General features: G+C 45.9%; 1 protein-coding gene across 1 annotated transcript in view; it reads left to right on the plus strand.

Moving 5' to 3' along the window:
* KCNT1 (potassium sodium-activated channel subfamily T member 1) overlaps positions 1-10,974 on the plus strand; it is a 324,059-nt gene extending 313,085 nt beyond the window's left edge. Inside the window, 2 exon segments of the mRNA XM_075324674.1 lie at positions 930-1,014; positions 4,081-10,974. Coding sequence (XP_075180789.1) covers positions 930-1,014; positions 4,081-4,204 — 209 coding nt within the window. The 3' untranslated portion in view covers positions 4,205-10,974.
* Positions 10,975-23,502: the final 12,528 nt, after the last annotated feature.

A 23,502-nucleotide genomic window follows, 5' to 3' on the forward strand; every position in this document is an offset into this window, starting at 1 on the left:
CTACTATGGATTGAAAGCTGTCAGTCACTGAATAGCCCCTCCCACTGGACTGAAATACAAACACCAGGGAATTTAATAAATAAAATGCAAATTTCCAGAAATGTTTCCTGCAAGCCTGTATATCCCCCTGATCTGCTCCACCATTTTACCTGCAGATCAGATTCCATTTTCAGCATGGCAGGTTTTCTGAAGCCTCATCATTTTAAAGGCTAATTTAAGGAGGAATTTACAACTTTACACCTCAAAAACTAAAAAAATTGGGGGACAGTTTCTGGCCCCATCATAACTGCACAAAATGTGCACATTTTTACTCCTGTCACCACTTTTGGAAATTGTCAGAGCGGAGGGGGGGGGGAGATAAGAGGGTAAGAGGTCATCCCCGGGTCCCAGCAGCTTCCGGTCATGTGCTCAATCCAGTACAGAGTTTTCCATGACGGCATGTGACCAGGGCACTGTGATAAGGGGGCTGGCTGAATGATTTTTCTAAACAGCTAACCCAGCCCCCCAGGGAGAATCTGGAAGGTTTTGAAATGTTTTTATGTCGCTAGACACTGCCGGAGAGAGGTACAATGGAGGCCAGAGTTTCCAATTTTTTTTGGGACTCACTGAAGGGAATAAGCTCTTTCAGGGGGTATTCACATGGAAGCCCCTGACAAAGATCATGTTCTGCGAAACGGCCTTGTGCACAATTCTACACTAAATTATATTCTTTTTTTCAGCAGCTGCATAATGAAATTTAAATTTACTTTATCAATTTCAACCTCCATTGATGGACACGGGCACAAGATACAACTACTGTACCCAACCATTCAGCCCTGTGACCATCTCCATTTGCGAGCTTTACAGGGAATGTAATGGAGAATAATGGACGATAGAGGGGAGCGATTAAACCCGACGATACTTTACCCGTCTTCCTTTACTTTCAATAGACGAGATGAACGATCACCAGAACACGCTGTCCTACGTCCTCATTAATCCCCCGCCGGACACTCGGCTGGAACCTAATGACATTGTGTAAGTATTGTGCAACTGGAAAGGATTAAAACAAGTTTATGAAAGTTTGGAAATGCAAAAAAAAAAAAAAAAGCATCTCAAGGTGAAGTGAGGACTCCCTCAGAGGAAGGAGAACAACTCCGGGTGTGTGTGTGAGAAGCACAAGGGAGCAAGCGTCAGCAAGGAACCTACAGTGGCAGCAGCGCTCTTAAGCAGGCGAGCGGGGTTACTCTGGGACTGACATGTAATTCATCAGTAGTTTACTGGACTCCGGGGAACAGCCTTGAAGAGACGGTGGTCTCGGTCAGACCAGGGGTGTGTTCAGTAGGGTGGTAGCTACAAAGAGCTCTTCTATGTTAGTTTCATTAAAGAATGGAGTCACCCCTGTTGCTGTTTATCCGAAATGTCCACAAGTATTGTCCCACCATCTAGAGCCACTATGTATGTGCCTCTGTATATTGCAGAAGACAGCTACATAGGTTGGATAAAAATGATTCGGATTTTCCAAACTTGTCTCACTTTTTCAACTTGGGGATAAAGGGCTCTGAAAACCTGTGTGCGCCTCTTTACTGCGTCACTGCCATTACCTACACTACAGTTCAAAAGTTTGGGGTCACTTCGATATTTCCTTATTTTTGAAAGAAAAGCACATTTATTTTTTTCAGTGAAGCTGACATTAAATTACACAGAAATCCCCTCTATACATTGTTAGGTGGTAAATGACTATTCTCGCTGCAGACGTCTGGTGTGTAATGCAATATCTACATAGGTGTATAGAAGCCCATTTCCAACAACCACCACTCCAGTGTCTAATGGTACATTGTGTTTGCTGTGTTAGAAGGCTAATGGATGTTTAGAAATCCCTTGAAAACCCTTGTGCAAGTATGTTAGCACAGCTGAAAACAGTTTTGCTGATTAGAGAAGCTATAAAACTGACCTTCCTTTGAGCTAGTTGAGAGTCTGGAGCATTACATTTGTTGGTTCCATTAAACCCTCAAAATGTCCAGAAAAAGAGAACTTTCATGTGAAGCTCGACAGTTTATTCTTGTTCTTAAAAATGAAGGATATTCCATGCGAGAAGTTGCCAAGAAACTGAAGATTTCCTACACCGGTGTGTACTACTCCCTTCAGAGGAGAGCACAAACAGGCTCTAACCAGAGTAGAAAGAAGTGGAGGCCGCGCTGCACAACTGAGGAGAGCACAAACAGGCTGTAACCAGAGTAGAGAGAAGTGGAGGCCGCGCTGCACAACTGAGGAGAGCACAAACAGGCTGTAACCAGAGTAGAAAGAAGTGGAGGCCGCGCTGCACAACTGAGGAGAGCACAAACAGGCTGTAACCAGAGTAGAAAGAAGTGGAGGCCGCGCTGCACAACTGAGGAGAGCACAAACAGGCTGTAAAAAGAGTAGAGAGAAGTGGAGGCCACGCTGCACAACTGAGGAGAGCACAAACAGGCTGTAACCAGAGTAGAGAGAAGTGGAGGCCGCGCTGCACAACTGAGGAGAGCACAAACAGGCTGTAACCAGAGTAGAGAGAAGTGGAGGCCGCGCTGCACAACTGAGGAGAGCACAAACAGGCTGTAACCAGAGTAGAGAGAAGTGGAGGCCGCGCTGCACAACTGAGGAGAGCACAAACAGGCTGTAACCAGAGTAGAGAGAAGTGGAGGCCGCGCTGCACAACTGAGGAGAGCACAAACAGGCTGTAACCAGAGTAGAGAGAAGTGGAGGCCGCGCTGCACAACTGAGCAACAAGACAAGCACATTACAGTCTCTAGTGTGAGAAATCCACGCCTCACAGGTCCTCACCTGGCAGCTTCATTATATAGCACCCGCAAAACACCAGTGTCACCGTCTACAGTGAAGAGGCGACTCCGGGATGCCAGCCTTCAGGGCAGAGGGGCAAAGAAAAAGCCACATCTGAGACTGGCTAATAACAGGAAAAGATTAATATGGGCAAAAGAACAGACATTGGACAGAGGAAGATTGGGAAAAAGTGTTATGGACGGACGAAGCGAAGTCTGAGGTGTTTGGATCACACAGAAGAACATTTGTGAGACGCAGAACTACTGAAAAGATGCTGGAAGAGTGCCTCACGCCATCTGTCAAGCATGGTGGAGGTCATGTGATGGTCTGGGGTTGCTTTGTGCTGGTAAAGTGGGAGATTTGTACGAAGTAAAAGATTTTGAATAAGGAAGGCTATCACTCCATTTTACAGCGCCATGCCATACCCTGTGGCCAGCGCTTGATTGGAGCCAATTTCATCCTACAACAGGACAACGACCCAAAGCCACCTCCAAATTATGCATGAACTATTTAGGGAAGAAGCCGGCAGCTGGTATCTATCTGTAATGGAGGGGCCCATTCACCAGACCTCAACCCTATAGAGCTGTTGTGGGAGTAGCGTGACCATACGGTGCCAAAAAAGTGCCCATCAAGCCAATCCAACTTGTGGGGGGTGGAGGAGCATGAGGGGGAAATATCTCCAGATTACCCCCGCACATTAGCAGCTAGAAGCCAAAGCTCTGCAAAGCTGGAATTGTGCAAAGAAGCGATCTGTGCCGAAAGCCAAGTGTGAGGAGAAATCATTATTCCATGTAACAATCCTTATTCCTGACCTCGTCACTGCACGAGATTCTCTATTCATTATGCAACTCATTTGTCACATAAAAGTAAGATTTTCATGGAAAAGACAAAATTGTCTGGAGGAGAACAAACTTTTGAGCTGTAGTGTACATTTGGTGGAGCATGTGGACAATGACCGAGGCACACACAGGATTACACAGGTTTTCAGTCCAAAAATTCAGTGTTTTATCCATACTGATAAACAGAAAGACACTGTCTTACTTCAGACCAGTATGCAAAAGAAAAGTCCAGCTTGTCCAGCAGCATAGCGCAGGTCCCGGATGTGCCAGTCCATTCAGGTACGCTTCAGCTTTCCAGCCCAACCACCCACACACTGAGGAGTTAGGGCTATCTATTTATGCTGTGCTAATCACGCTGCTGTGCACTTTGGGCAGTGCCCCAAAAACCCGGACTAGTAGAGAAGGTCCACTGTTTGGTATGTGATTTTTTTTTTTTCCCCCTCTTCAGATATCTCATCAGATCGGACCCTTTAGCTCACGTGGCCAATGATTCCCAAAGCCGGAAAAGCAGCAATAGTTACAAGACCGAACAAACGGGAAACCCGGAGACGAGGGATGAGACGCAGCTATGAGAACAAGCCTGACTCATGGGCTCGGGGCCGGACGACGGGCAACCGGGGTCAGACCATGAGTCAACGCCAGCTGGACTTTATCAAAAAAGACTTGGAGGATTCCCTATGGTCTTCACTGCCAACAACAAATACAAGGTGGTATCCTCTCCCCAAAATCAGAGACCCCCGCATGGGAACTTTTGACTATAAACTTTTTTAACCATAGGGTTCGGTCAGTACCGATCCCGTTATTACAGCACGACAACAAATGAACAATTTTTAGTATTTCAAAAACTTTTCCAGAACAAAAAAGTTCTGAACCTGATGCCACAATATATTCTGTACTGATTGCACTAGACAAGGCCAAATCACAAATAAACCCCGCCTCTTAGTTGTTAGCCACGCCTACTACATGAAGAGTACTGTCCCTTTAAGATTTAGTAATATCTGCTTTCCATGCGAGATATGGGATAACCCGCACCTCCCTACGTTCTGACCCCATAGAACCCCTAATACGAGCTTTTATAACGGTGCTATGTGCCTTATTCCAGCCAAACATTTGGAGCCACATATCGATATGTGCCAATATTTGGATGAATTTTTTATTTTATTTTATTATTTCCTCTATCGATAGATTATATTTTTCCTCCTTTTAAATTTTAAAATGACAAAAAAGCACAGAAAGCAGGAAAATTAAAGAGACGCCGGGTAAGTAAAGGAGAACTGTGGAGGCGCTGGCACTTTGCAGTCATCCGAATTAAACACACCCATTTTTTTTTTTTTTTTTATACTTTATATGGGGTGATCGATGGTTTTTGTACATATCATAGAAATATCATGATAACCAGGTGCTTGTAATCTAATTGTAAACCGGGGCGTGATATTCAGCTTTTGTTTAGAACCGTACCAGTATTACTAATCAAATGTTAGACGATAAAAAAAAAAAAAAAAAAATTAAAAGGTTCGTCCACTTTACAACTTTATTTTTATGGCGCTTTCATGATGCAAATAGTTAGGATTGTACAGCATCTACCACTTTGTGTCTGCAGCTGCTAGGAAGTTCTATGTGTCGCCATGGTAACAGACTACAAACAAAACTCTGTGTAGTCTGATCCTACAATCACAGTGAGGAAAATAAGTGTTTGATCCTTTGCCGATTTTGCGACTTTATTCACCTACAGAGAATGGAGAGGTCTGTAATATTTATCGTAGGTAACTTCAACACAGAATTAAAAAAATTCCAGAAATATCACATTGTAGGATTTTGAAATAATTATTTTGCATTTTATTGCATGAAATAAGTATTTTATCATCGACCAACCAGCAGGAATTCCGGCTCTCACAGTCTGGTTATTTTTTCTCCTACTCTGCACTCATTACCTGTTTGAACTTTTTACCTGTATAATAGCCACCTGTGTATAACACACTCAATGACACTCCAGCCTCTCCACCATGGCCAGGACCAAAAAGCTGTCTAAGGCACCAGGGACAAAATTGTAGACCTGCACAAGGCTGCGATGGGCTACAGAACAATAGGCAAGCAGCTTGGTGTGAAGGCAACAACTGTTGGCACAATTATAATAAAATGTAAGAAACACATGATGACTGTAATCTCACTTGTTCTGGGGCTCCATGCAGGATCTCACTTCGTGGGGTAAGGATGATTACAAGAAGGGTCAGGAATCAGTTCAGAACTACACGGGAGGACCTGGTCAATGACCTGAAGAAAGGTGGGACCACAGTCTCGAAGATTACTCTTCGTAACATACTACGCCATCATGAATTAAAATCCTGCAGGGCACAGAAGGTCCCCCTGCTCATGCCAGAACATGTCCAGACCTGTTTGAAGTTCACTAATGAACATCTGGATGATCCAGAAGAGGCATGGGAGAAGGTCCTGTGGTCAGAGGAGACCACAATAGAACTATTTGGTATCAACTCCACTCACTCTGTTGGAGGAAGAAGGATGAGTGCAACCCAAAGAACACCGTCCCAACCGGCTAGCATGGGGATTGAAACATCATACTTTGGGGGGGGGGGGCAGGGCTACTGCATCATATTGAAGGGAAGATGGATGGGGTCATGTATCGCGAAATTTTGGCCAACAAATTCCTTCCCTCAGTAAGAGCATTGGAGATGGGTCTTGGCTGGGTCTTTCAGCATGATAATGACCCGAAACACAAAACCAGGACAACTAAGGAGTGGCTCTGTAAGAAGCATTTCAGGGTCCTGGAGTGACCGAGCCAGTCTTCAGCCTTGAACCCAAGAGAAAATCTCTGGAGGAGTGGAAATTCAATGTTGCCTAGTGACAGCCCCGAAACCTGAAAGATCTAGAGAAGATCTGTATGGCTCTTCCATGGCTCCTGAAAGATCTGGAGAAGATTTGTATGGAGGAGTGACCTGAAAGATCTGGAGGAGATCTGAATGGAGGAGCGACCTGAAAGACCTGGAGAAGATCTGAATGGAGGAGCGACCTGAAAGATCTGGAGAAGATCTGTATGGAGAAGTGACCTGAAAGATCTGGAGAAGATCTGAATGGAGGAGTGACCTGAAATATCTGGAGAAGATCTGTATGGAGGAGTGACCTGAACGATCTGGAGAAGATCTGTATGGAGGAGTGACCTGAACGATCTGGAGAAGATCTGTATGGAGGAGTGACCTGAAAGATCTGGAGAAGATCTGTATGGAGGAGTGACCTGAAAGATCTGGAGAAGATCTGTATGGAGGAGTGACCTGAAAGATCTGGAGAAGATCTGAATGGAGGAGTGACCTGAAAGATCTGGAGAAGATCTGAATGGAGGAGCGACCTGAAAGACCTGGAGAAGATCTGAATGGAGGAGCGACCTGAAAGATCTGGAGAAGATCTGTATGGAGGAGCGACCTGAAAGATCTGGAGAAGATCTGAATGGAGGAGCGACCTGAAGGACCTGGAGAAGATCTGTATGGAGGAGTGACCTGAAAGATCTGGAGAAGATCTGTATGGAGGAGTGACCTGAAAGATCTGGAGAAGATCTGTATGGAGGAGTGACCTGAAAGATCTGGAGAAGATCTGAATGGAGGAGTGACCTGAAAGATCTGGAGAAGATCTGAATGGAGGAGCGACCTGAAAGACCTGGAGAAGATCTGAATGGAGGAGCGACCTGAAAGACCTGGAGAAGATCTGTATGGAGGAGCGACCTGAAAGATCTGGAGAAGATCTGAATGGAGGAGTGACCTGAAAGATCTGGAGAAGATCTGAATGGAGGAGTGACCTGAAAGATCTGGAGAAGATCTGTATGGAGGAGCGACCTGAAGGACCTGGAGAAGATCTGAATGGAGGAGTGACCTGAAAGATCTGGAGAAGATCTGTATGGAGGAGTGACCTGAAAGATCAGGAGAAGATCTGTATAGAGGAGTGACCTGAAAGCTCTGGAGAAGATCTGTATGGAGGAGTGACCTGAAAGCTCTGGAGAAGATCTGTATGGAGGAGTGACCTGAAAGCTCTGGAGAAGATCTGTATGGAGGAGTGACCTGAAAGATCTGGAGAAGATCTGTATGGAGGAGTGACCTGAAAGATCTGGAGAAGATCTGTATGGAGGAGTGACCTGAACGATCTGGAGAAGATCTGTATGGAGGAGTGACCTGAACGATCTGGAGAAGATCTGTATGGAGGAGTGACCTGAAAGCTCTGGAGAAGATCTGTATGGAGGAGTGACCTGAAAGCTCTGGAGAAGATCTGTATGGAGGAGTGACCTGAAAGCTCTGGAGAAGATCTGTATGGAGGAGTGACCTGAAAGATCTGGAGAAGATCTGTATGCAGGAGTGACCTGAAAGATCTGGAGAAGATCTGTATGGAGGAGTGACCTGAAAGATCTGGAGAAGATCTGTATGGAGGAGTGACCTGAACGATCTGGAGAAGATCTGTATGGAGGAGTGACCTGAAAGATCTGGAGAAGATCTGAATGGAGGAGCGACCTGAAGGATCTGGAGAAGATCTGTATGGAGGAGTAACCTGAGAGATCTGGAGAAGATGTGTATGGAGAAGTGACCTGAAAGATCTTGTATGGAGGAGTGATCTACAGGGAACGTCCAACCTCTGTAACTGAAAACAAAGGTTTCTACAAAAGTTTTCTGTTTTTCTATTGTACCAAATACTTATTTCATGCAATAAAATGCAAGTTAATGATTTAATAATCATAGAATGGGATTGTCTGGATTTTTTTTTTTTATTCTGTCACAGTTGAAGTTACCTACGATAAAAATTACAGACCTCTCCCATTCTTTGTTGGTGGGAAAACTGGCAAAATCGGCAGAGGATCAAATACTTATTTTCCCCACTGTATGTCAGGATGTAGTGGCCAGTGTTTTGCTATGTATATGATAAAATTGTGACTGCCTGCAGCCACCACTAGAGGGAGCTCCTTACATGCAGAATTCTTATTGCAGCCTATGAGAGCTCCCCCTAGTGGTGGCTGAGAGCAGACAGAACTGTATTTCATGTATAGCTCCTTATATGCAGAATTCTTATTGCAGCCTATGAGAGCTCCCCCTAGTGGTGGCTGAGAGCAGACAGAACTGTATTTCTTCATGTATAGCTCCTTACATGCAGAATTCTTATTGCAGCCTATGAGAGCTCCCCCTAGTGGTGGCTGAGAGCAGACAGAACTGTATTTCTTCATGTATAGCTCCTTACATGCAGAATTCTTATTGCAGCCTATGAGAGCTCCCCCTAGTGGTGGCTGAGAGTAGACAGAACTGTATTTCTTCATGTATAGCTCCTTACATGCAGAATTCTTATTGCAGCCTATGAGAGCTCCCCCTAGTGGTGGCTGAGAGCAGACAGAACTGTATTTCTTCATGTATAGTTCCTTACATGCAGAATTCTTATTGCAGCCTATGAGAGCTCCCCCTAGTGGTGGCTGAGAGTAGACAGAACTGTATTTCTTCATGTATAGCTCCTTACATGCAGAATTCTTATTGCAGCCTATGAGAGCTCCCCCTAGTGGTGGCTGAGAGTAGACAGAACTGTATTTCTTCATGTATAGCTCCTTACATGCAGAATTCTTATTGCAGCCTATGAGAGCTCCCCCTAGTGGTGGCTGAGAGTAGACAGAACTGTATTTCTTCATGTATAGCTCCTTACATGCAGAATTCTTATTGCAGCCTATGAGAGCTCCCCCTAGTGGTGGCTGAGAGTAGACAGAACTGTATTTCTTCATGTATAGCTCCTTACATGCAGAATTCTTATTGCAGCCTATGAGAGCTCCCCCTAGTGGTGGCTGAGAGCAGACAGAACTGTATTTCTTCATGTATAGTTCCTTACATGCAGAATTCTTATTGCAGCCTATGAGAGCTCCCCCTAGTGGTGGCTGAGAGTAGACAGAACTGTATTTCTTCATGTATATCATAGGAAAAATGATTGATATTTTATGAAAGTGGATTCATTACCTCACTTACCCTGTTCTACATCAAAACGCCTTATCAGAGTGAAAAATGTTTAAAAAAATTGCACTGAACAAAGATTATGCAATCATTTATGCTACAAAAGTCACATTTTTATCATATTAGTACAGTAGTAATCAAAACTGCTGTTCGCCATTTTTACAGTGTTAAAAGTATTTAGGGATAATTGCTCATCAAATGAGGCATATATTTCCAGGAGGAATTACAGAGGAATGTTGGGTCTATTAGGATTTGTATACAATACTTGGAACTCAATTTAAGGTTATATTCTTATCATTTGTACCTTTTTATTCAATTTTCCATATAAATTCATTTTTATTCGAGCCCATATTTACCTTTTCTAGCTTTTTTTATTGTCTTGATGCATTCACATTGAGAAACAAGACTGAAAATCTCCTGCCGTTTTGTGTCTGCAGCTCCTATGCAGGCCCTATGCGTTACCATGGTCACAGCCTAGAAACAAAAACTCTCTGGCGGTTAATATTCCCTTTCATTTGCCTCTTATTTCCTACAAACCTACCAAACGCATAGGGATCAAATCTAGGAAGCACAACTGCGCGATCAGACTGCACAGGGTTTGTTTGTAGTCTGTTACCATGGAGATAGAACACTGGAGATTCAAATCAAAACATTCTACTTAACTTACTGTTCTTTTTTCTTTTCTTTTTGTTTTTTATTTAGATGCATCAAAACAATAAAAATGGAAATTAAAAGAAATTTTATGTTGATTTATTTATTTCATTTAATTTTTAAGACCCCCATTCAGTTTTTAGGGCGCGTGTGGGTAAAGCCCAGTAGGACCTCTTTCATACACTGGTCTGATATAAGCTCACGACTGGGTTCAGATGACCCACGTGGCCACATGGTAAACCCGGACCCCTCCGCAACAGAACTTAGACCCCCCCCCCAATAAAAGCCAAATAATGGTGGTCTGTACCCGGCAGGACGTATAATATGGACACGTTTACCCCCCACAAAGCAGCACCTGGAAAAGAAATTATCATCCAAATTGTTTTCTCAGTTACTGCATGTACAAAAAGGCTGAAAAACTATTTTTTATGTGAATAAATGCCATTTGGGTACTAGAATGCGAATAATAAACCATATAAATGACATATATACATATATCCTGCAAATCTCTAGAGCGTTTAATGCCTTAGCCTTTTCTAGGAGGAAAAAAATAAATAAAGGCCCCACAAAAGAGCATGTATTTTTTCTAACTCTCTATTTTGTTACATGACGGACAAGATTGGAGATTTGTTTTTTTTGTACAGTTTTTTTTCTTAATATTGGTTCTATGTAAACGAGAGTATTACAATAAAGATGCTGCATGCAGCCGTATTACAGAATATTGGCGTTATGGAGTCTGTATAAAAAGATCAAACTTTATAAAAATTGATAGTATAAGGGGTCGGGGCCACACGGGCACTAGTGCGATCCTCGCATGACAGCAGCTGGCAGCACAGCAGGAGCCGAGTATCCCTGCGACTGAGGTCCGATCATGCAAGCAGGCCAGCTCTGCGGGGGGGCGGGCCAGCTCTGCGGGGGGGGCGGGCCATCTCTGCGGGGGGGCGGGCCATCTCTGCGGGGGGCGGGCCATCTCTGCGGGGGGGGCGGGCCATCTCTGCGGGGGGGCGGGCCATCTCTGCGGGGGGCGGGCCATCTCTGCGGGGGGCGGGCCATCTCTGCGGGGGGGGGGGCGGGCCATCTCTGCGGGGGGGGGGGCGGGCCATCTCTGCGGGGGGGGGCGGGCCATCTCTGCGGGGGGGGGCAGGCTAGCTCTGCGGGGGGGGGGGGGGCAGCTCTGCAGAGGGGCGGGCCAGCTCTGCAGAGGGGCGGGCCAGCTCTGCGGGGGGGGGGGCGGGAAAGATTTATCTCCCTCTCTCCTCCGTAGCCAGCTATTGCCATTCTTGCGGTACACCGATGTACCGCGAGTGCAGTGCGATTTTTCTCTCTCCCCATAGACTTGACCGGGTGCGAGAGAAACTATGATCGCATTACACCCGCAGCATGCTGTGACTGTTTTCTCGGTCCGATTAAGGCTGAGAAAATAATCGCTCATGTGCGCTGACGCACAGGCTAGAATTGGTCCGAGTGGAATGTGGTGTTTTATCGCACTCCACTCGCACCGATTTTCATGCCGTGTGTCTTAGGCCTAAGAAACTTTATCTGATCAGATAAAAAAATTGTTTTAAAGAACTGAAGTCCTCAGCGGTTGATGCTTTTTAATGGCTAACTGAGAAGATGGTGATAATCGCAGCTGCAGACTCCTCAGGTCTCTTCTTCAGGCACAATATAACACGAAATCTGAAGAGTCCCATATTTATACACAACAGGACATAGAATGGGGCAGTAAATAAAACACGTTATGTGAAGCAGAACTATCACTATGTGAAGGGGACAAACTGTTGTTGCTGTAAATATTGCAGCAGTTCATAGATAAGCGGTGTGAGAGTTTTATTGTCCTCTGATTGGAATCTGGTGCAGAGCTGCGATCCCTCTACCCATCTAGAGATCACTGCCCACACATGAAATAATGGGTCTTCCTGGATTTCCAGATTTGTGAATTTTGGGAAGCATGTAGAATGTGTCTATTCTAGGACTCACCGGTATCAGTTCATCAGCTCTTAAGGATACGTCAGGCAGACAAGAGACCAACGTGTTAAATTCCTTGTATTAGTCCTGTGTAGGGTCCCTTTCCTCTTCAACAACAGCAGGAACATTCCCTGAAACCAGAAAACATGTCAGACCTGTCCATTTATACTGACAACGGACAAGATAAAGGACTACAAGATCCCAGGTATCTTCAGCTGCACCAGAACTAATGGGGTGTACTTAATTATATGTACCAAATGTCCAACTGGGGGTCTGTATGTAGGGGAGACCGGACAACAGCTCAGGACAAGGATGAATTCTCACCGCCACACAATTAGAGAAAAAAGGATGGATCTACCTGTGGCCAAACAGTTTTGTAACCCCGACCACAGCATCATGGACATGAAATTGCTGGTATTGAAAGGAAACTTAAAGTCCCAGAGAGACAGGAGAGTCAGGGTGTACTAACTTATGATGACCGGAGACACATTCAGAGCAGGAATGAAGGGGTCACATGGATTTATGTCTTTTTACATCAATTAAGAGATGTGCTCCTCGGAGCATCCGGGGGCGTCACAGCCCGGACCAGACCCCAATCAGAGGACAATAAAACTCTCACACCGCTTATCTATGAACTGCAGCAATATTTTGGCCACAACAGTTTGTCCTCTTGCCATAGTGATAGTTCTGCTTCACATAACTCGTCTTCTTTACTGCCCCATTCTATGTGCTGTTGTGTATAAATATGTGACTCTTCAGATTTCGTGTTATATTGAGCCTGAAGAAGAGACCTGAGCAGTCTGGAGCCGCGATTATCAGCATCTTCTCAGTTACCATTAAAAGGTATCAACCGCTGAGGACTTCAGTTCTTTTAAACATTTTTCATCTCTACTGGCTAACACGGTGCAAAGATATATTTTACCTGTACCCGATAAGAGAAATCTGCGTCTTTCTCCACTTAGCAGCCTCTTTTCTTCCCCTCTGCTTCTTCGGGAAAAAAATGATAAAAAATCATCTAGGTCATCAGATTACAGAGGTTTACTTAAGTCTAAGAAGAGGGGAGGAGCAGAGGAGAAAAGGGGTACATACACATCGAAAAAAAACCTGCAGTAGTGTTCTCTCACCCCAGAGCTGGAATCACAAATACACTGCTACACAACATCCTCACCCCAGAGCTGGAATCACAGATACACTGCTATATAACATCCTCACCCCAGAGCTGGAATCACAGATACACTGCTATATAACATCCTCACCCCAGAGCTGGAATCACAAATACACTGCTACACAACATCCTCACCCCAGAGCTGGAATCACAGATACACTGCTACACAACATCCTCACCCCAGAGCTGGAATCACAAATACACTGCTACACAACATCCTCACCCCAGAGCTGGAATCACAGATACACTGCTATATAACATCCTCACCCCAGAGCTGGAATCACAGATACACTGCTACACAACATCCTCACCCCAGAGCTGGAATCACAGATACACTGCTATATAACATCCTCACCCCAGAGCTGGAATCACAGATACACTGCTATATAACATCCTCACCCCAGAGCTGGAATCACAAATACACTGCTACACAACATCCTCACCCCAGAGCTGGAATCACAGATACACTGCTATATAACATCCTCACCCCAGAGCTGGAATCACAAATACACTGCTACACAACATCCTCACCCCAGAGCTGGAATCACAGATACACTGCTACACAACATCCTCACCCCAGAGCTGGAATCACAGATACACTGCTACACAACATCCTCACCCCAGAGCTGGAATCACAGATACACTGCTATATAACATCCTCACCCCAGAGCTGGAATCACAGATACACTGCTACACAACATACTCACCCCAGAGCTGGAATCACAAATACACTGCTATATAACATCCTCACCCCAGAGCTGGAATCATAGATACACTACTACACAACATCCTCACCCCAGAGCTGGAATCACAGATACACTGCTACATAACATCCTCACCCCAGAGCTGGAATCACAGATACACTGCTACACAACATCCCCACCCCAGAGCTGGAATCACAGATACACTGCTACACAACATCCTCACCCCAGAGCTGGAATCACAGATACACTGCTACACAACATCCTCACCCCAGAGCTGGCATCACAGATACACTGCTATATAACATCCTCACCCCAGAGCTGGCATCACAGATACACTGCTATATAACATCCTCACCCCAGAGCTGGCATCACAGATACACTGCTACACAACATCCTCACCCCAGAGCTGGCATCACAGATACACTGCTACACAACATCCTCACCCCAGAGCTGGCATCACAGATACACTGCTACACAACATCCTCACCCCAGAGCTGGAATCACAGATACACTGCTACACAACATCCTCACCCCAGAGCTGGCATCACAGATACACTGCTACACAACATCCTCACCCCAGAGCTGGCATCACAGATACACTGCTATATAACATCCTCACCCCAGAGCTGGAATCACAGATACACTGCTATATAACATCCTCACCCCAGAGCTGGAATCACAGATACACTGCTACACAACATCCTCACCCCAGAGCTGGAATCACAGATACACTGCTACACAACATCCTCACCCCAGAGCTGGAATCACAGATACACTGCTACACAACATCCTCACCCCAGAGCTGGCATCACAGATACACTGCTATATAACATCCTCACCCCAGAGCTGGAATCACAAATACACTGCTACACAACATCCTCACCCCAGAGCTGGAATCACAGATACACTGCTACACAACATCCTCACCCCAGAGCTGGCATCACAGATACACTGCTACATAACATCCTCACCCCAGAGCTGGAATCACAAATACACTGCTACACAACATCCTCACCCCAGAGCTGGAATCACCGATACACTGCTACACAACATCCTCACCCCAGAGCTGGAATCACAGATACACTGCTACACAACATCCTCACCCCAGAGCTGGAATCACAAATACACTGCTATATAACATCCTCACCCCAGAGCTGGAATCACAGATACACTGCTATATAACATCCTCACCCCAGAGCTGGAATCACAGATACACTGCTATATAACATCCTCACCCCAGAGCTGGAATCATAGATACACTGCTATATAACATCCTCACCCCAGAGCTGGAATCACAGATACACTGCTACACAACATCCTCACCCCAGAGCTGGAATCACAGATACACTGCTACACAACATCCTCACCCCAGAGCTGGAATCACAGATACACTGCTACACAACATACTCACCCCAGAGCTGGAATCACAAATACACTGCTATATAACATCCTCACCCCAGAGCTGGAATCACAGATACACTGCTATATAACATCCTCACTCCAGAGCTGGAATCACAGATACACTGCTACACAACATCCTCACCCCAGAGCTGGAATCGCAGATACACTGCTATATAACATCCTCACCCCAGAGCTGGAATCACAGATACACTGGTATATAACATCCTCACCCCAGAGCTGGCATCACAGATACACTGCTATATAACATCCTCACCCCAGAGCTGGAATCACAGATACACTGCTACATAACATCCTCACCCCAGAGCTGGAATCACAGATACACTGCTACACAACATCCCCACCCCAGAGCTGGAATCACAGATACACTGCTACACAACATCCTCACCCGAGAGCTGGAATCACAGATACACTGCTACACAACATCCTCACCCCAGAGCTGGAATCACAGATACACTGCTACATAACATCCTCACCCCAGAGCTGGAATCACAGATACACTGCTACACAACATCCCCACCCCAGAGCTGGAATCACAGATACACTGCTACACAACATCCTCACCCGAGAGCTGGAATCACAGATACACTGCTACACAACATCCTCACCCCAGAGCTGGCATCACAGATACACTGCTATATAACATCCTCACCCCAGAGCTGGCATCACAGATACACTGCTACACAACATACTCACCCCAGAGCTGGAATCACAAATACACTGCTATATAACATCCTCACCCCAGAGCTGGAATCACAAATACACTGCTATATAACATCCTCACCCCAGAGCTGGAATCACAGATACACTGCTATATAAATATCCTCACTCCAGAGCTGGAATCACAAATACACTGCTACACAACATCCTCACCCCAGAGCTGGAATCACAGATACACTGCTACACAACATCCTCACCCCAGAGCTGGAATCACAGATACACTGCTAAACAACATCCTCACCCCAGAGCTGGAATCACAGATACACTGCTACACAACATCCTCACCCCAGAGCTGGAATCACAGATACACTGCTATATAACATCCGCACCCCAGAGCTGGAATAAAAAATACACTGCTATATAACATCCTCACCCCAGAGCTGGAATCACAGATACACTGCTATATAACATCCTCACCCCAGAGCTGGAATCACAGATACACTGCTATATAACATCCTCACCCCAGAGCTGGAATCACAGATACACTGCTACACAACATCCTCACCCCAGAGCTGGAATCACAGATACACTGCTATACAACATCCTCACCCCAGAGCTGGAATCACAGATACACTGCTATATAACATCCTCACCCCAGAGCTGGAATCACAAATACACTGCTACACAACATCCTCACCCCAGAGCTGGAATCACAGATACACTGCTATATAACATCCTCACCCCAGAGCTGGCATCACAGATACACTGCTACACAACATCCTCACCCCAGAGCTGGAATCACAAATACACTGCTATATAACATCCTCGCCCCAGAGCTGGAATCACAGATACACTGCTATATAACATCCTCACCCCAGAGCTGGAATCACAGATACACTGCTATATAACATCCTCACCCCAGAGCTAGAATCACAGATACACTGCTACACAACATCCTCACCCCAGAGCTGGAATCACAGATACACTGCTATATAACATCCTCACCCCAGAGCTGGAATCACAGAAACACTGCTATATAACATCCTCACCCCAGAGCTGGAATCATAGATACACTGCTATATAGCATCCTCACCCCAGAGCTGGAATCACAGATACACTGCTACACAACATCCTCACCCCAGAGCTGGAATCACAGATACACTGCTACACAACATCCTCACCCCAGAGGTGGAATCACAGATACACTGCTATATAACATCCTCACCCCAGAGCTGGAATCACAGATACACTGCTATATAATATCCTCACTCCAGAGCTGGAATCACAGATACACTGCTATATAACATCCTCACCCCAGAGCTGGAATCACAGATACACTGCTATATAACATCCTCACTCCAGAGCTGGAATCACAGATACACTGCTACACAACATACTCACCCCAGAGCTGGAATCACAAATACACTGCTATATAACATCCTCACCCCAGAGCTGGAATCACAGATACACTGCTATATAACATCCTCACCCCAGAGGTGGAATCACAGATACACTGCTATATAACATCCTCACCCCAGAGCTGGAATCACAGATACACTGCTACACAACATACTCACCCCAGAGCTGGAATCACAAATACACTGCTATATAACATCCTCACCCCAGAGCAGGAATCACAGATACACTGCTACACAACATCCTCACCCCAGAGCTGGAATCACAGATACACTGCTATATAACATCCGCACCCCAGAGCTGGAATAAAAAATACACTGCTATATAACATCCTCACCCCAGAGCTGGAATCACAGATACACTGCTATATAACATCCTCACCCCAGAGCTGGAATCACAGATACACTGCTATATAACATCCTCACCCCAGAGCTGGAATCACAAATACACTGCTATACAACATCCTCACCCCAGAGCTGGAATCACAGATACACTGCTATATAACATCCTCACCCCAGAGCTGGAATCACAAATACACTGCTACACAACATCCTCACCCCAGAGCTGGAATCACAGATACACTGCTATACAACATCCTCACCCCAGAGCTGGAATCACAGATACACTGCTATATAACATCCTCACCCCAGAGCTGGAATCACAAATACACTGCTACACAACATCCTCACCCCAGAGCTGGAATCACAGATACACTGCTACACAACATCCTCACCCCAGAGCTGGAATCACAAATACACTGCTATATAACATCCTCACCCCAGAGCTGGAATCACAGATACACTGCTATATAACATCCTCACCCCAGAGCTGGAATCACAGATACACTGCTATATAACATCCTCACCCCAGAGCTGGAATCACAGATACACTGCTATATAACATCCTCACCCCAGAGCTAGAATCACAGATACACTGCTACACAACATCCTCACCCCAGAGCTGGAATCACAGATACACTGCTATATAACATCCTCACCCCAGAGCTGGAATCACAGATACACTGCTATATAACATCCTCACCCCAGAGCTGGAATCATAGATACACTGCTATATAGCATCCTCACCCCAGAGCTGGAATCACAGATACACTGCTACACAACATCCTCACCCCAGAGGTGGAATCACAGATACACTGCTACACAACATCCTCACCCCAGAGGTGGAATCACAGATACACTGCTATATAACATCCTCACCCCAGAGCTGGAATCACAGATACACTGCTATATAATATCCTCACTCCAGAGCTGGAATCACAGATACACTGCTATATAACATCCTCACCCCAGAGCTGGAATCACAGATACACTGCTACACAACATACTCACCCCAGAGCTGGAATCACAAATACACTGCTATATAACATCCTCACCCCAGAGCTGGAATCACAAATACACTGCTATATAACATCCTAGCCCCAGAGCTGGAATCACAGATACACTGCAATATAACATCCTCACCCCAGAGCTGGAATCACAGATACACTGCTACACAACATCCTCACCCCAGAGCTGGAATCACAGATACACTGCTACACAACATCCTCACCCCAGAGCTGGAATCACAGATACACTGCTACACAACATACTCACCCCAGAGCTGGAATCACAAATACACTGCTATATAACATCCTCACCCCAGAGCTGGAATCACAAATACACTGCTATATAACATCCTCACCCCAGAGCTGGAATCACAGATACACTGCTACACAACATCCTCACCCCAGAGCTGGCATCACAGATACACTGCTATATAACATCCTCACCCCAGAGCTGGAATCACAGATACACTGCTACACAACATCCTCACCCCAGAGCTGGAATCACAGATACACTGCTACACAACATCCTCACCCCAGAGCTGGAATCACAGATACACTGCTACACAACATCCTCACCCCAGAGCTGGCATCACAGATACACTGCTATATAACATCCTCACCCCAGAGCTGGAATCACAGATACACTGCTATACAACATCCTCACCCCAGAGCTGGAATCACAGATACACTGCTATATAACATCCTCACCCCAGAGCTGGAATCACAAATACACTGCTACACAACATCCTCACCCCAGAGCTGGAATCACAAATACACTGCTACACAACATCCTCACCCCAGAGCTGGAATCACAAATACACTGCTATATAACATCCTAGCCCCAGAGCTGGAATCACAGATACACTGCTATATAACATCCTCACCCCAGAGCTGGAATCACAGATACACTGCTATATAACATCCTCACCCCAGAGCTGGAATCACAGATACACTGCTATATAACATCCTCACCCCAGAGCTGGAATCACAGATACACTGCTATATAACATCCTCACCCCAGAGCTGGAATCACAGATACACTGCTATATAACATCCTCACCCCAGAGCTGGAATCATAGATACACTGCTATATAACATCCTCACCCCAGAGCTGGAATCACAGATACACTGCTACACAACATAGTCACCCCAGAGCTGGAATCATAGATACACTGCTACACAACATCCTCACCCCAGAGCTGGCATCACAGATACACTGCTATATAACATCCTCACCCCAGAGCTGGAATCACAAATACACTGCTACACAACATCCTCACCCCAGAGCTGGAATCACAGATACACTGCTACATAACATCCTCACCCCAGAGCTGGAATCACAGATACACTGCTATATAATATCCTCACTCCAGAGCTGGAATCACAAATACACTGCTACACAACATCCTCACCCCAGAGCTGGCATCACAGATAGACTGCTACACAACATCCTCACCCCAGAGCTGGAATCACAGATACACTGCTACATAACATCCTCACCCCAGAGCTGGAATCACAAATACACTGCTACACAACATCCTCACCCCAGAGCTGGAATCACAGATACACTGCTATATAACATCCTCACCCCAGAGCTGGAATCACAAATACACTGCTACACAACATCCTCACCCCAGAGCTGGAATCACAGATACACTGCTACACAACATCCTCACCCCAGAGCTGGAATCACAAATACACTGCTACACAACATCCTCACCCCAGAGCTGGAATCACAGATACACTGCTATATAACATCCTCACCCCAGAGCTGGAATCACAGATACACTGCTATATAACATCCTCACCCCAGAGCTGGAATCACAAATACACTGCTACACAACATCCTCACCCCAGAGCTGGAATCACAGATACACTGCTACACAACATCCTCACCCCAGAGCTGGAATCACAGATACACTGCTACACAACATCCTCACCCCAGAGCTGGAATCACAAATACACTGCTATATAACATCCTCACCCCAGAGCTGGAATCACAGATACACTGCTATATAACATCCTCACCCCAGAGCTGGAATCACAAATACACTGCTACACAACATCCTCACCCCAGAGCTGGAATCACAGATACACTGCTACACAACATCCTCACCCCAGAGCTGGCATCACAGACACACTGCTACACAACATCCTCACCCCAGAGCTGGAATCACAGATACACTGCTACACAACATCCTCACCCCAGAGCTGGAATCACAGATACACTGCTACACAACATCCTCACCCCAGAGCTGGAATCACAAATACACTGCTACACAACATCCTCACCCCAGAGCTGGAATCACAGATACACTGCTACACAACATCCTCACCCCAGAGCTGGCATCACAGATACACTGCTACACAACATCCTCACCCCAGAGCTGGAATCACAGATACACTGCTACACAACATCCTCACCCCAGAGCTGGCATCACAGATACACTGCTATATAACATCCTCACCCCAGAGCTGGAATCACAGATACACTGCTACACAACATCCTCACCCCAGAGCTGGAATCACAGATACACTGCTACACAACATCCTCACCCCAGAGCTGGAATCACAGATACACTGCTACACAACATCCTCACCCCAGAGCTGGAATCACAGATACACTGCTATATAACATCCTCACCCCAGAGCTGGAATCACAGATACACTGCTACACAACATCCTCACCCCAGAGCTGGAATCACAGATACACTGCTACACAACATCCTCACCCCAGAGCTGGAATCACAAATACACTGCTACACAACATCCTCACCCCAGAGCTGGAATCACAGATACACTGCTACACAACATCCTCACCCCAGAGCTGGAATCACAGATACACTGCTACACAACATCCTCACCCCAGAGCTGGAATCACAAATACACTGCTACACAACATACTCACCCCAGAGCTGGAATCACAAATACACTGCTACATAACATCCTCACCCCAGAGCTGGAATCACAGATACACTGTTATATAACATCCTCACCCCAGAGCTGGAATCACAGATACACTGCTATATAACATCCTCACCCCAGAGCTGGCATCACAGATACACTGCTACACAACATCCTCACCCCAGAGCTGGAATCACAGATACACTGCTACACAACATCCTCACCCCAGAGCTGGAATCACAGATACACTGCTACACAACATCCTCACCCCAGAGCTGGCATCACAGATACACTGCTATATAACATCCTCACCCCAGAGCTGGAATCACAGATACACTGCTATATAACATCCTCACCCCAGAGCTGGCATCACAGATACACTGCTATATAACATCCTCACTCCAGAGCTGGAATCACAGATACACTGCTACACAACATCCTCACCCCAGAGCTGGAATCACAGATACACTGCTATACAACATCCTCACCCCAGAGCTGGAATCACAGATACACTGCTATATAACATCCTCACCCCAGAGCTGGAATCACAGATACACTGCTACACAACATCCTCACCCCAGAGCTGGCATCACAGATACACTGCTATATAACATCCTCACTCCAGAGCTGGAATCACAGATACACTGCTATATAACATCCTCACCCCAGAGCTGGAATCACAGATACACTGCTACACAACATCCTCACCCCAGAGCTGGAATCACAGATACACTGCTACACAACATCCTCACCCCAGAGCTGGCATCACAGATACACTGCTACACAACATCCTCACCCCAGAGCTGGAATCACAAATACACTGCTATATAACATCCTCACCCCAGAGCTGGAATCACAGATACACTGCTACACAACATCCTCACCCCAGAGCTGGAATCACAGATACACTGCTACACAACATCCTCACCCCAGAGCTGGAATCACAGATACACTGCTACACAACATCCTCACCCCAGAGCTGGCATCACAGATACACTGCTACACAACATCCTCACCCCAGAGCTGGAATCACAAATACACTGCTACACAACATACTCACCCCAGAGCTGGAATCACAAATACACTGCTACATAACATCCTCACCCCAGAGCTGGAATCACAGATACACTGTTATATAACATCCTCACCCCAGAGCTGGAATCACAGATACACTGCTATATAACATCCTCACCCCAGAGCTGGAATCACAAATACACTGCTACACAACATCCTCACCCCAGAGCTGGAATCACAAATACACTGCTACACAACATCCTCACCCCAGAGCTGGAATCACAAATACACTGCTATATAACATCCTAGCCCCAGAGCTGGAATCACAGATACACTGCTATATAACATCCTCACCCCAGAGCTGGAATCACAGATACACTGCTATATAACATCCTCACCCCAGAGCTGGAATCACAGATACACTGCTATATAACATCCTCACCCCAGAGCTGGAATCACAGATACACTGCTATATAACATCCTCACCCCAGAGCTGGAATCACAGATACACTGCTATATAACATCCTCACCCCAGAGCTGGAATCATAGATACACTGCTATATAACATCCTCACCCCAGAGCTGGAATCACAGATACACTGCTACACAACATCCTCACCCCAGAGCTGGAATCATAGATACACTGCTACACAACA

The sequence above is a fragment of the Anomaloglossus baeobatrachus genome, chromosome 9 (genome assembly GCF_048569485.1).
Source record: "Anomaloglossus baeobatrachus isolate aAnoBae1 chromosome 9, aAnoBae1.hap1, whole genome shotgun sequence".
NCBI classification, from domain to species: Eukaryota; Metazoa; Chordata; class Amphibia; order Anura; family Aromobatidae; genus Anomaloglossus; species Anomaloglossus baeobatrachus.